Below are 14,914 nucleotides of genomic sequence, written 5' to 3' on the forward strand. Positions count from 1 at the left end.
GCACAGATTTGCATTTCATTAAGATGTTGCCCGGAGAAGCTGTGGATGACCCATCCCTGGAAGTGTTACAGGCCAAGTTGAGATGGGACTTAGAGCAATCTAATTTAGTGGAAGATGTCCCATGGCAGGTGGGTTGGTGCTAGATGATCTTTAAGGTCCCTTCCAATCCAAACCATTCCGTGATTCTCTGTTTATGGAAGCGCTTTTATGCTAAGCACTACCCGTGACCAGGTTACCTGAAGCAGCGGGCGATGGGACGTGGGTGACGTAGGGGTGGTGCTGGAATCTGGGTGGGTTGTCGTTCACGTCAGCCACGGACACGAGCACGCTGGTGGAACTGGAGAGAGCCCTGGGGAAGCCCCCGTCGCTCGCCACCACCACCAGGGTGTAGTTCTCCCTCGCCTCTCGATCGAGGAGCGCACTGGTGATGATCTGTCCCGTAGAAGGGTTGATGGTGAATTGCGAATTGCCGCCCGTAAGCCTGTAGCTGTTTGAAAGGAAAACCACGGAAGAAAAATTGGATTAGTATTTCAAAAGGCAGCCTGCTGCCTTAAGATAATAACCATTTTCTATACTCTTCAGACCACCATGCTGATGGGTATCAATACAGTCAGATTTTTTTCTGACTTTCCACCTGTCCCCACTGTTTTTCGTATTTCAAAGCCTGTCATAAACGACATAAACGATATTTCCAAGCATAGTTGTTTAACACACATAGATTTCTAATACATGAGTAGCTGACTGAGCCATTGGATATTTGAAGATACCATCAGACATACTCTTAAAACTGCCTACTGGAGGCATCCTCTAGGGCTGATTTCCCTGGGCATTAATTTCCCCGCATTAAGTGTTACTCCAAAAGGCTGATGTACCTCTTAACTGAATCTGCAGAATATAACTAGAAAAAGTACTGTTTTCTGAAACAAAAGGACGACAGTTTTACAAAATGAAATGAGGATTTAATATCCATATTGTTTCCTGATGCTAAGTTTTGCTATTCAAGATTTCAATGTTAATTTACAGTAATTCATAGCAAATTAATAACCAGAGAGCTCTGGTAACAGAGACTAATTGGCACCAGAGTTTGACTCTTGGTGGGTGTATGTGTGTGCACACATCCCTGTGTGATTTGATAAGAACTGACTCTGCTCACTGCAGCACGTCGTACGGGCTACCTCTGGCTCCTTACCACACCGAGTTTGTCCCTTCTCTTGGAATGCTTATCCAGCTTGTGTTCACACAGAATGAATCTCAAAGGTATATTTTTAAAGGTACTTGGTTAATACTACCTTTTTAAATAATTTGTATAATGGATTTTTGAGAAAACAATGGAAACAAAAACTGGCTAAAATGAACAATTCTCATGTTCAATATTATAACCCAACACAGCCGTGGTTAGCATTGCTCCTCTGGTAGAGCACAGTAGCAGCTTTTTTAGGTAATTCTGTGAAAGATTCAGAAGAAAGTGCCTTTAATGAAAGAGATTAATATTCCTATCTTCACCTCTTTAAGACCAGAGCAGGTTATGACAGCAATAATAACACAGCCCAGAAGCTGCACCAACAGGATTGAGAGCCAGCCTGTGTAATAAGCTGTGGCAACTTCTCCTGCTCAGTCATTCATCTCTACACAATGCCATGAGCACACTTTAATTGCTTAATTATGATATAATGTGAGGGCCATATGCAGTTATTCTCCAGCCATAGCAATGTGCATCTAGAATAGAAAGAATGTGCACAAAGCCTAAAGCACCACTTAAATCTGCCTAAACGGCAGCAGCACAGGCACATTTCATCCGTGCTTTGCAGTGATTTAACCCTGCATGAGGTGTTGCAGAGACAGAAACTTTCTCTTCTGTGTTTCCACATTAATGTAGTGGCTCAAATGTTAGCACTGGCAAGATACCATGATTTTTTTTTTTTTAAAGGAAATAATAAAGACATATTGTATTTGTCATAAGATTATTTGAATTATATCTGCATGTAAACCAACTGGACAATGTAAATGTGTCTCAACATAACTGCAAAAAATCCAGACTAAACACAAAAAACCTAAACAAAACAAAAACCAAAAACCCCTTGAAACTCTAATGGTGACAAGTGGCATAAAAGGAATTTGATCCAAACACTTAAAATCTGGCCTTTTGACTCTTATGTCTGATATATTTAACAAGACTGCTCAAGTGTGCCTTGCCATTTACAACCCCATCGCCCTCCTTTAATGACTTCACAGGTTATCACCAGAAACAAGAGAAGAAGAGTTGGCACATATGGACAGGTGACAGTTTTCCAGAAGATAAACTTCTTTCAAAACACAGCACATTTTTTGACTTTAAGTGAAAATGTTAGCCAAGGATTTTAAATATCCCTTTTGGAAACCAAAGGTTTAATTTTGAAACAGACTTTAACAAGACTGAAAAGAAGTTCTGAATGCTCAACACCTCTGACAAGACGACCTTGCATGTTCTGGTCCTTCTGGCTTTCACCAGTTTTGTAATACCAGTCATATTTTAAGATCTACTTTAAATGCGGAATCTGGACAAGCTCTGTCCAAGAAAAACAAAGTCTGTTCCTGAGCCTAAAGAGTGTAAAACAAAACCTGAAAACAATTTTTAATAGCTACTTCTGAAGGGAAAAAAAAATTATCAACTAATTCTATGATGAGGTACTGAGTGAATGACAAAAGACTAATGGCAGAGATATTAAAGCAATTTAACTACACTAAAGAAATCCAAGAGCACTCTGATAATTTCTGATTATGGGACGTAATCATTACAGTCATTCATGATTTGCATGAAATTCTTTTTTTCTAAAGGAGCTTGTGCCAGAAATAGTTTTTTAGACTAAGAGTGAATAGAATTAAAAGCTTCATTGTTTCACAATTTAATAAATTTAAATTGTGGATGGTTTTCAAATATCTAAAGATGTCTAAACGTCAAGCTTCTATTTTTGGCTTGTAGCTAGTTGGAAAGAAAATATTTCAGTATTTTATAGACATTGCTTTGCCATAACATAGTTCTGTTTTATTTTACTTCCTTTAAAAAAAAGTGACACAGAGGTATTCCTGTGCTCTTTGAAGAAGGAACTGAGGTACTAACAAAAGGTAAATAAAGAAGCTACTTTTATATCCTGCTTTGTGAGTTTGGAAACAGTGATGTTTGCAGCCACAATAGTTAAATGTGGTAAGATTAAGAACTAATAGAAAATTTGCTTTGCATTCCATTCACAATGTATCTGTCCTCAGTGGATAATCTTCAGCTTGTCACTGCCACTCAGCATCTTCATTACTCTTGTCTGTGGAACTGGGAATGGCCAGTGTTCAGCCCAGTGACCAGTGAAGTTCCATCAACTGAGCCCTGAAAACCCTTTGGCATTTAGTGCAAAAATGCCAAATTCTAACTCTTTACTGGTTTTCTGAATGACAAACTTTATGCCTATCTTTGTGTGATTTTCATGTTAAACTGAAGACATTAACTGACCAAAAATTTACTAAAGGAACATGCTGGCTTGCAGTGAAAATTGCTCACTTCACGAAAAGGTGTGAATGCAGTAACATGGCAGGTAGTGGGTGCAGGTGCAAGTTAAACTGGCTTGCTTTTCACTCAGTAAAAAAATAAAGTAACTCCACAACTCTATTTGTCCTTAATATAACTCTAAAAGCCTATGAACAACAAAAAGACAGATTTGCCCGAGTAATTTAGTTACACACATAAAGCTGTTCTATTTTGTCTTACAGCTTTAAGGCACGTTGGTGATGGACACTGGGGAAAAAGAAAACATCAGGCAAGATATGAGGCAGTATTCCACGGAGCAACAGTAATCGACCTACCTAATAACAGCATTTGTAGAAGCATCAGCATCTGAGGAGTTTACGAGCAAAATATCTGTCCCCGTGGGAGCATCCTCCGGAACAGTGGCAAAATACACGTTAAAGGCAAACGTGGGGACATTGTCATTGACATCATCCACTGTGACAGCAACGGTTCCAGTGCCAGTGAGGGCAGGAGATCCTGCAGGAAAGGGGGGATACAAAGTGCTAGAGGTTACAAACACCAGCATGCTAATCGGAGGTCTGCCAGCCCTGATTTAGAGCCGAGCGCTTGAGCATGTCACAGTTCACAGAGCAAGACAGGCAGCTCAATGCAGAGGACAGGGTCAGGTTTGTTTCAAAGTCGTCTTGACATAAAGTACAAGCAGTGAAAGACAAAGAAAACAAAACAAAAAAAAAATTATTTCTCTTGCTCCATCTAATTCCAGAAATATTTTGTAATACAAGCTCAGTGGAAAAAGATGGTCTTGGAACTGCTCAGAAAGCCTTCCTGTAACAATTAGGACCAATTTGGAGATGTGGTTGACTTTGCTATTTCTCTGCGAGAAGACCTTCAAAGGTGGCACTCTGACAGCCGTGAAGACTCCAGCCCTCAATTTATTTGTCCGCAAAACAAATGGAGTGGAAACAGTGGCAAAACCCAGCTTTCCATGTGGCTTTTTCACTGCCAGTCACAGCCCTGACCTGGGGAGACCTTCTGGGAGTGGGTGAGAAGGCTGCAATAAGTCTCCAGCCCTGTTCAGACTCATTTTCTCCATAGAAGCGACCATCTATAGCAGCAAATAATGCTTGCTTCAATGGGATACTGGCTTACGAGAAGTCAGGCTGAACTTATTTAACCCAGGGCTTTCATCCTCCTTGTTATTCTAAACTTAACTCTGATGAGCAGCAATGAGCATCAAGTAGCATGTTTATTCATGTGCAATCTCTCAGTATTTGCCCTCTTAAGCTTTTCCTTTGTCAAATGCAAAAAAAGACAATGGAGACTTTCACAAGTTCATGTTAGTTTTGTCAGTCCATTCATTACACTTCTTTTCAGCCAAGAATCAGCAACATCTCCTGCTAACCAAATTCTTCACTGAGGGTCCCCTGGAAAAAAGGGATTATTCCTTTCTTTGAATACACAGGAAGGAGAAGGAAAAAGTGATAGCAGAGCATAAAACACTTAAGTTATGGCCCCTTTTACTCAAGAGACAGATGATGACCATGCCTGTTTTACCCAAGACTGCATTGCTTTCCCCTTCCATCTCAGATACAACAATTCAGCATTTGCTGGACTGGGAAAAAAGCAATGATAATGAAATGCTTTGGGCCAGAGGCTGGTGGAGTCCTTGCCGTGAGGCAGGCATATTACACGGAGCTGTCACTTGATGGAACGCAGGCTGCCCCGTGTGACCGCCCCAGTCCTTCCAGCCCGGCAGATGATTGGGTCACTGCTATCCAAGGTTATTGCTGGAGCTCAACCTTAGGGCTGGGAAGGAGGCAGGCTCTGCTCTTGGGTCTCATCTGCTCCTGGCAAGGGCTCCAAACACAAAGTTCTTATATAAAAGGAGAAATAACAACCCATTTTCCCACATGTTAACCCTTGAAGGCTGAAGAAGCACCGCACTGCACTGCGGGAAGAAGCTGGGAGCAGCCTCTGCATGGGAAGGAGGATTTTTCACCACAAAATGCTTCACAGTAACATGGTTTAATGCCCAAATGGGCTGAATGACAGAGCTTCCAATTGAAAGGTGTTATAAATCTCACAAGGCTGGGTTTGGAGGCTGCTGATCAGAGGGGAAGGATCACAACGCCGAGGAAAGAACGTGCAAGCCAAGGAGTATAGGTTTCACATCACACAATAGAGGCCTTTCTCAGCTCTAGTCTGAGGTAATTCACTCTGCCAATTAATACGCTTTCAGCCAGGAAAGTTACATTAAGGCAATAAGTCTGACTCATTTTTTAGCCTTTTTTTTTTTAACTCACGATTTTGTCATTTAGCCAAACACATATAGATAGAAAAGCCTGCAAAAGTGTTCTTGATTGCTGAAATATTGCCTGTGAAGTGTTTATTATTACTGCATTAAACGAAAGAGAGTCCTCAGTGGCGTTTGCTGCGTGTGTCATCAAGCTCTGGCCTTCCAAACGCATTTTATTGACATTCATCTTGCAGCTAATGAAATGAAAGGTTGAAAGTTGTAAAGTTTTGCAGCTGATTAAACAATTTATATATAATTCAGAAATTAATCTTGGGCAAGTCACATTCAAAGAGCATCAGTAATGCAATTCAGCCTGGAAAAGAAAGTTAGCTCACAGCTAAAACCTGAAACTCACTGTTTTAAACGTATTTGCTAAGTCAAAGCCAAGGCCAGAAAATTCACTCCATGGGTTCAGTCACAAAAATGAACAGAGGTGGCAGCGCCTTTAGATCCCAACCTTTGCCTCATACCCCAATCCCTTATTCTCCAATTCCCCTTCCTCCCTGGCAGTGTGTCCAAGGCACCATGCAGTGCAGTATGGGCTCATTTGTGTCAGCCTCAGAGAAGGGACTGTACCAGCCAAGGCTGAGCACTGCACTAACAAAATTAGCTGGGGTAACATTAGTAACCCAGACCTCATCAACACTAGCTTGTGGCTGCAGAGTGCTCACAGAGACATCCCAGAAGTCCAATATTAATTCAGCTGTTTGTAACATCCCAAGTCACTGCTCCTCAGCTCAAAACCCCAAAACTTTCTCTTCTTACTTAGATGGAAATTTACATTGGTTTCCTGTCTGTGTACTTACCCAAATATGCTTTTTTCCCCTCTAAGTAAAATATCACGTCCACAAATTTACTCCTTTATTCTGTTACACCGAAAGATAAAGTTGCAATTTCACTGAGAGTCCTCAAAGCTTTTACTCAGTTGAAATTAAACTACTAGCTCACATTTCTGCAGTTACTGAGAAATGTAAGAAGAGGAAATTACAAATGAAGTAATTTCATATGGAAAAGAAATAGCTCGGGGCCAAATTCTACCGTCCTCAGTGAACTTCCAGTGAAAGCTGTGCTTGCATAAGGACCACAGAATTTGGCCCTTGGTAATAAGCAGGTTTCATAAAATGTACATGTCATATTTGTGGTGAGAGAAGTAGTTTCCATGGTCAGGCTGAGTTCCCAGATTTCTTAGTTTTGCTTCAATAGCAAATCTCCCCCAAGTCAGTTATTCATATTATGGTAGAGCATCACCCCTATTTTATTCAAACTGCTCTTAATATTTTGCATAAATAAGGGCAGTAAATTCAGTGTAAATTCTGCAATATTAGCCAGACACACAAGATGACCCCAAACCTTTCCTAATAAACCAGACATGTTACAACCTATCTAAAATTGCTGTACACAGCCACACAAGCCTCTGAGTACTTTTAAAAACAGCCCTGAGGGCTAAAGCCACAAACATACACTTTTCCCTCAGTGAACTTCCATTAAAAATTTCTGTGATTTTTCATGATAGCCTGGCTATGTTTCGGAAGAAGCAGCAACTATTTCTTTGTCAGACACTCCTCATTTAGAGTATTTCTCTGGTGTTATACAACTAGCAGGTTTCTTCCCAAATCCCAAAATACCATGTCTCACAGAGGCTTAGAATATCCATGTTGGAAAAAAAGTTTTCTAGAAGGATTGAGGAGTGAAGGAACCATCAAATGATGAATAACCAGAGAACATAAAATTGACTATGTGAACTAAATGGGAGAGATCAAGTTGGCTGTTCCTGTTCAGTGAGTATCAAATCTTTAAAATTTATAAGATGGTGCTATTCATGTATTATCATTATTATTCTGAATTTCCCATCTCTGTGTGCTGAGGTCTGTTTCTGTGAACTGCACAGTTTATTTTCTAGGTGGCAGCTGTACATATACACTAAGCAGACGGTCCCACAGACGTCCACACACGTCATTGTTGAAACAGAGATTAACCTGGGATAGTGTCAAAATAGTAACACTGAGTTCAGGGGGAAAACTGCTTCCCATGGATGCTCTCCCAAAAATTTCAGCTTTTTTGTTTACATCTGCAAGTAAACATGTGTCTGGGGATGAAGAGAAGGAGCAGACCTTGGGAGCCTGCTCCTTGGGGGCCCGTGGCGGAGGATGAGTTACAGAGAGAGGTTATGAGAGGCCACCTTGGGATCGGCCAGCACTGGGCTGTGGCTCTCCTCTCTGCAAGAGACACTGGAGGAAGTGACAGGAAGAAACAGCCATGGGGAATGTGGGTCAGGCAGGGGCACGGGGCACGATCTCTCTTGCCCCAGCAAGGTGGCAAAGAACTACAAGCAGGTTTTCTGCTCCATTCACCTATGCTTGCTTGCAGCTGATCACCACAAAAAATATGATGATATTTGCAATTTGTCACTTTAGAAATGGTAACAAGCCCTCTCAATTTTTTCCTCTCCCTGTCCAGGAGAGGTGGGATGAAAAATAATGGCTCTGTGCATCAATACAAGTAGAAGAAAGGAAACAAAATGCAGGAAGGTGACCGTGGGGAGAAATACAATTTACCTGACAATCTCTATTTCTCAAATGCTGGATAACCAGCAAAGAGAGGACAATACACCTTTCTGGATGAACTCATCATAAGCCACTCATTCCCCCCACTTATGCTGATGCTTTGAACCCACAAAGTCACCCACAAGGGATGCACCTAAAGGCTACTTTCACTTTTGCCTTGGTCTATCCACACACCAACACTATGTGCTTGTCCCTTGTCCTGGGGAATGGGAAAAAGAAGCTGTTTGGGCTCCCTGGAATCCCCAAACACATGGCAGTGTCTGCTCTGGTACATGTTCACCTCTCCATACCACATCTGGGTGAGTGAGGAATGAGCAGAGCACTTAGTGCACTGGAGCAGCAAGAAAAAAACCATGGAAGGAAACTTGCAAAGCCATTTAGGTTCTTCAAGAAAGCTCAGGAAAAGATGATGCTATTGGAAATTATCTCTGCTGCATGGTGCTGTTTGGCTCACAGCAAAAATTAGAAATAGGAGAATGTGTCCAGCACACCATCCACATATTGTTTGAAGCCTTAATGGCTTCTAGGTCCTGTCTGCACCATGGTTAGCACAGCAGATAGTAAAACCATCATTCCTTTCAGAAAGCAGGAACTCAAAAGTTTTTGCCAGCACTAAGATATCTAAATCACGTGCTAGAAAACTAACAGTAAACTTAAGCAAAAAAGCCACAGATACATTTCACTAAAATGAAAGAAAAAAAGGATTAAAATGAAATAAAATGAATCTAAATGGCTAATCAAGACTCATACTGCAGGCAGTTTACCATGTTTTGTGGTAAATTAAACACATCATTATGCTGAAAATTGGAAAGCGATTTAACAGAAATGGAATTTTTGCCTCACTGAAACGTGTTGCTTTGCAACAAAGCGGATTTCACTTCTCCAGTCAAACACTGTGAATGAGTCCCAGGACTAGGACTTGTATGTGTTATCACAGAGAATTAACTTTTACACTCAAGTAAACAAGGCCTTTCTCACAATAAAGTGGCCAATCTTTCTAAATGCATTTAAATGCAGAGCGTGCTGAGCCTCCCTCAACTGGTGAGTCCTAAAATAAATATGGAGCTAGATTAAGTGAAAATGCAACAAGCCTGCATTACACTTTGCATTCCTAGTGCACATGAACCTTGATTTGGAACATGGACGACTTTAACTTCTTTTCCAAGAACAAAGAAGAAACTGCGTATGTGAAATGAGAAAAAGCAGCAGCTCTTTTTACAAGATTGCACCACAAATATTTGTCCTGGCTGGGTATGTTGACTGTGCTTTGTTTTCTTCTTACTCAATTTTTCACCACAGGCTGTCATGCTAAGTCTTAAAAAAACTGGTGAGCCTAGATTATTTTGAGACAAAAGCTCAAGTAAGTGGCTAATAAAAGATATTAAAAAGTTAGAAGCTGTACTCTCAGTCAGGTCAGCTGGTGACCGTGGTGAATGAGACCATGCAGGAAACTCAAATTTTCAAAATTTCTGAGTGTGTCAAATTTGATTTAACAGAACTTGTACTTCAAAACCCAAGGGAATAGATTGATAGCTGGGACAGATCTGTACTTTTGCAGGGATTATCTAACAAGAAAAAAAAAAAAAAGAAAAAGGGACTCTCTGTACTACCTCAGGTATTAGAAAAGTCAGTATCATCCCCCATCTAGCAGCCTAAATAAACTGGGAGCAAACGAAACTAAATTTGAGAACATCAAAAGTGAAAACAAAATAGTAAATTAATCACTGGATCAGAGTCCAACCTTGTTCAAGCAACAACATGTCCAGCCATGCTTAGGCTGATGCTTGTGCACAAACACAGATACTCACACTCGTTTTGAGAGTGCAAAAGAAAACTTAGTCCCAAAACAGTGATGCACAATGGGATCTCTCATCCGGTTTTATCCACATGGGTTTTAAATTTGGATACCAAAATTCCTGATTGACTACATCCTATGAATTCATTAAGCTTTGGGGCTTCAGAACAGGGGCAACAACACATTATGATTGATTTAACATGCTGTTGTAAGAAAGGGACACAGAGGGGCAGTTTTAAGGCCTCTGGTGTATATGCACATTTCCCTATCCCTGTTCTCCTCCTCTGATCAGGAGCAGTTTCCTGCAGCTGTTAACCCAGAGAGGTAAAAAAAAGCTGGAGCACTGTTACAGACCTACAGGAACACAGACACTGACTGAGAAGGAAACACATGCAATAAAGTATAATATATATTTAGCACAACTTCACATGTTTGACAATCTCACATGTACGTACTGCACATTTCTTAGCCAGAAACGCATTTATTTCCAGAGCAACCAAATGGTTCAAAACAAGAACAATTAAGGAAAACGCTGAACTTAATGTTCATAAAAATCATGGCATATGACTGGTTGTAAGGGTGCAAGGAAGAAATTGTTCCCTGTGAGGGTGGTGAGGCCCTGGCACAGGTTGCCCAGGGAAGTTGTGGCTGCCCCCTCCCTGGAAGGGTCCCAGGCCAGTTTGGATGGGGCTTGGAGTGACCTGGTCTAATGGAACGTGCCCCTGACTGTGGCAGAAGGTTGGAATTCGATGAGGTTCAAGGTCACTTCCATCCCAAATCATTTTATGATCTCCCTGTGCCCGCAAGGCAGGCGGTGCTGGGAGAGTGGGCCTGTCCATGTGCCCCACCCACGGCCTCTGGCGACCTAAGTGAGATTGAAAGAAAGTGGAACTGCAACTCAGAAGAAAGGCAGAGCCATTAAAAAAATATTTCCTTAAAACCACCAAATTACTCCTCCTTGTTATAAGTTATTGCTGTAAACAGAAGAAACAGAGAAGCTGGCTCCTGCAGGAACTGCTGACTAAGGCAATTTTTGACGGCTTGCGACTCCTGAATATCCCACAGTGAAATTCCTGTAATGCACAATTTTGAATTACGCTTTAAAAACACCCTGTATAAATAGAGAAGATTAACCAGCAGGCTAAGTGTTCAGGCAATATGTGCATGTTTTACTTGTTTTATCCTTGCAATTAAGGCTTCCTGAAATTGTAGCTTTGTATTTGAAGATTGAGCTAGCAGACTTACAATTTATAAGGTGTAATGTTTAATTTAAAAAAACAGTTTAAGATCACCAAGGCTGGAAAAATCTTAGTATTTGTCAAAGGCTGATAAACTGCTTAAGAACTACTCTAAGTATTCTTCTGCAAAACAGATTACATCCAGAGATCTCATTAGCAGATATGAAATAGAATTTCACAGGTAAGTGATGTAAGCAGAACAACAATTTAAAATTAATTTAGATGTAGAAGTTCCAAACTAATCAGAGCAAGATGGATGAATGAAGAGGTAAGAGAGAAAGTGTTACAGCTTGAAAACCGAAAAACAGACAATTCTTTCTAACCTGAAAATTTTTACATAATAAGCATTATGTTCTAGCTTCTTTTCCAGTTTAAATAAACGAGCCTGAATCTTTTTTTTTTTGAAGAGATATACCTGGATTTTTTTCCCCCTGAAACTAGTTTGAGTTGGTTTGAAAATGAAGTGCTGTGCATTATGTTAATCTGAGTGAAAATCTTTCATTGTTTTCACAGATATTTCAGCTTGAGCTGGTCAGTCTGAGCCCTTTGCCAACCTGAATGTCTCTCCTGCAGCCCACCCCAGAGAACTTATATGCTTGGATTTAGCCCAGAGACTCTTGCTGGGCTATTTTGAAAATATTGATCTAATAATGAAGGTTTAAGTCCAAAAAGAGGACGAAATCCAGCAAATGGCATGCTGGGGCTGTGTTGTGCATCTCATGGGGCGGTTCTCTGAGGGAATGGGCTAAAGCCCTCATCTCCTTTGGGGAGGAAATGTGTCAAATCCTATAGACACTGATATGCTTTCTTCCCTGACAGTAATTCCTTAGGGAATATTGGACTGACTCTGCCACAAACTCTCTTCCTAAATAGTTTTTGGAGCTTTTGTCTTCTAGAGAAAAATGTCACAGGGCTAACAGTTTCTAGGCTCTGTGATAGGGCAAGACCCTGCTATTAGATTCCCACACACACAAAATGCCACTCTCAATTCTCTTGTCTCCTGATTTTGGATGATGGTAAGACACTATGAACACTACGAACTCATTGACGAATGTTGCCATTTCAGTTCTCCTACGGTGCCATTTAGAAATAAATTAAAAAATCATGCAGAACTACCACAACAATAGTTTTAGTACCAGTATTAAAAGAGCAAAAAAAATAAAGCCTGTGAAATAGAAAACCCCTAAAACTAGACTAGAGAAGACAGCACTGACACAAGGAAGAACTTCCATAAAGACAAGGAAATAAACAGAGCTGGGACAGAACCCAATATTCATTTTGAAACAGCTGTGGCTATAAAACAAGGCCACAGAAGAGAGCAATCCTTCTGTCAACTGATAAGCACCAAGGTGAGCAGACATCAGCTCCATTTAGCTCACCAAAGCCTCAGCAAACATTGCACAGAAAGTCTGGCAAACAGGACATCTCTGGCTGAAGTGAGTTACTTGTTTGTTTTGACAGCACCAAAATTTAAAAATAGCTAAATTTGTTCTAAAAATAATATTCATTCTTTTCAGGCAACATCTTTTCACACTGTAGACTCTGTGTTAGGTAGAAATACAGTGTCTGCTAAGGAAACAGGATGAGTACAAATGTCTTTAAGCCCAGCCACTTAAATCTCACACAATGTTGAGCCTTAAGACTTTCTCAACATTACTAGAAAATACAGCTGTCCTTCTGTTGTTACCCCAAACTGGGAAATATCTTGAAATGTGTTAAAAAAACAACACAACTGCACTGTCATCTTTCACTTGATTTTAGGATTGAAGGGAACCAAAAGCCTAGCTCAGAAGAGAATTCCTGAGAAGTATATAACCTCTCTGCTTGGTTGCCCTTCTACATCCTTGAAGGAAACAATGCATAAGTCAGGGACCAACATTTTCTAAAGAAAAAACATAAGGTTGTTTTTCATCCAGGCCAAGGATGTATACAAAGAGCAGCTAACTAAATATAATAATCAGTCCACTGATTCATTTCTTTAGGGACTATTTATCTAAATCAATAAATAGATTATTTAAGAAAATAAAATTTTAAAAACCCCAAAACACAGGAACACAGCTTCTAATTAGAAACATCACAACTTGATTTTGGTTTCATTGTGGCAATATGGCATTCTGACCAACCCAATCAAGAGATGGTGGCTGCAGTTTATTTAAACAGTAGTCCCAGGCAGTGAGTAGGTTTCCAGATGTGCTATTCCACATCCCTGCAATCAATAAATAAGAGGAGGAGGACTGTTGGAATGCTAACATTTGTCCAGAAAATTGCTCAAAGAGTTAAAGACAGGGATGATAAAAGCAGCTGCACCAGTTCTTGTCATGCTGCCAGAGTTGAATGTTTACCTAGTGCTGCATCCCCACCAGATGGGGTGAAAAAACAAAAAGTAGCAAGTCTCTTTTCCCAACCATTTTGCCATGAAGAAAGGTAGAGCATAGCAGAACAGATTTATGTGGTAGAAGCAGACCCGTGAAGACACATTCAAATAGTTGCATGTAGGTTTCTTGGCGTTTATGTTAGCAGACATTCTGGGGCAGCATCTGCAATCTAAACACTCTCCTGTTATTCCACAGTCCATCACCTTGCCTGTCGCTCTATTTATAATTCATGCAGTCTGGTCTTAGAGCTTGTGCTGCAAGAGGGTCTCTAAAGTGGGATGGCTAAGCTTCGGGGTTGAATTATGTTTTATTTCTCGACCAAAGCCACAGGTGTACAGCTCTGGAAGATGCTGAATGTTCCCAGTGATGGATGCTTTGCGTGTCCTCATAAATCCCCCCCTGCCTGGAGTGGCGGTCTAGTATCCGAGACCCAGCCGTAGTGAGAGCACAGTGGAAGTGCAGAAGTGAGGGAAGAGTGATGATAATCCAAGGTAGGAATCAAAACCCTTTGTGCAGACTGTCCTATGGAAACTGGGCACGAGGCAGGCTGCATGGACACAAATCACTGAGCTGAGCGCCAGAAGTTGTTTTGTCAGTCTCTTCCCTTTCCTAGCACAGAGGGAAGACTCTGCACCAACCCATGATCCACCCTGAGGACCAGGCGGAGGATTAGCAGCCAAGGCCAAGGAATAGTTGGGCCAGAGCCAGGACAGTGCATATATCATGACTGACTTCCCTGGGCCTGAGGGGAGCTCTTGCTTGGGAAAGCATTTCTTCAACAACCGCCCGGATTTCCACTGCTGGTGCACGTGGTCCCACCAGTGGTCCCACACCTGACCTGTCCCCAGTGCTTATGAGCAGCTGAGCTCTTCACTACTCACAGTTCTTCTCACGTGCCCAGGACTAAGATCTGGGCTCTGGGAGAGCATGCCTGTGTGCGGTGAAAGAGCACAGAGATCCCTGAGGACACAGGCACTGTATCCCATGCAGCCCTGCTGGCTCCACACTTTACCACCTCCTAATCCTTCCCTTGCTGTTATACTCGGTGTACCTGCTGCCAAAACATGCTGTAAAACCTATAAAGGTGCATTGGATGGACACTTCAAGATAAAAATAATGAAAAATTACAAGTCATCCTTCTTCCAGCAACTTC

At 41.2% G+C, this 14,914-nt stretch overlaps 1 protein-coding gene across 1 annotated transcript in view; it reads right to left on the bottom strand.

The window, feature by feature from the left end:
• Positions 1 to 14,914, bottom strand: part of FAT4 (FAT atypical cadherin 4) — a 123,919-nt gene that overhangs the window by 32,208 nt on the left and 76,797 nt on the right. Inside the window, exons 7-8 of the mRNA XM_048304300.1 lie at positions 3,829 to 4,009; positions 237 to 487 (exon numbers count right to left, since the gene is read on the bottom strand). Of these exons, the coding sequence (XP_048160257.1) occupies positions 237 to 487; positions 3,829 to 4,009 (432 nt within the window). The remainder of the gene's footprint in view (positions 1 to 236; positions 488 to 3,828; positions 4,010 to 14,914) is intronic.

The sequence above is a fragment of the Corvus hawaiiensis genome, chromosome 5 (assembly GCF_020740725.1).
Source record: "Corvus hawaiiensis isolate bCorHaw1 chromosome 5, bCorHaw1.pri.cur, whole genome shotgun sequence".
Taxonomy (NCBI): Eukaryota; Metazoa; Chordata; class Aves; order Passeriformes; family Corvidae; genus Corvus; species Corvus hawaiiensis.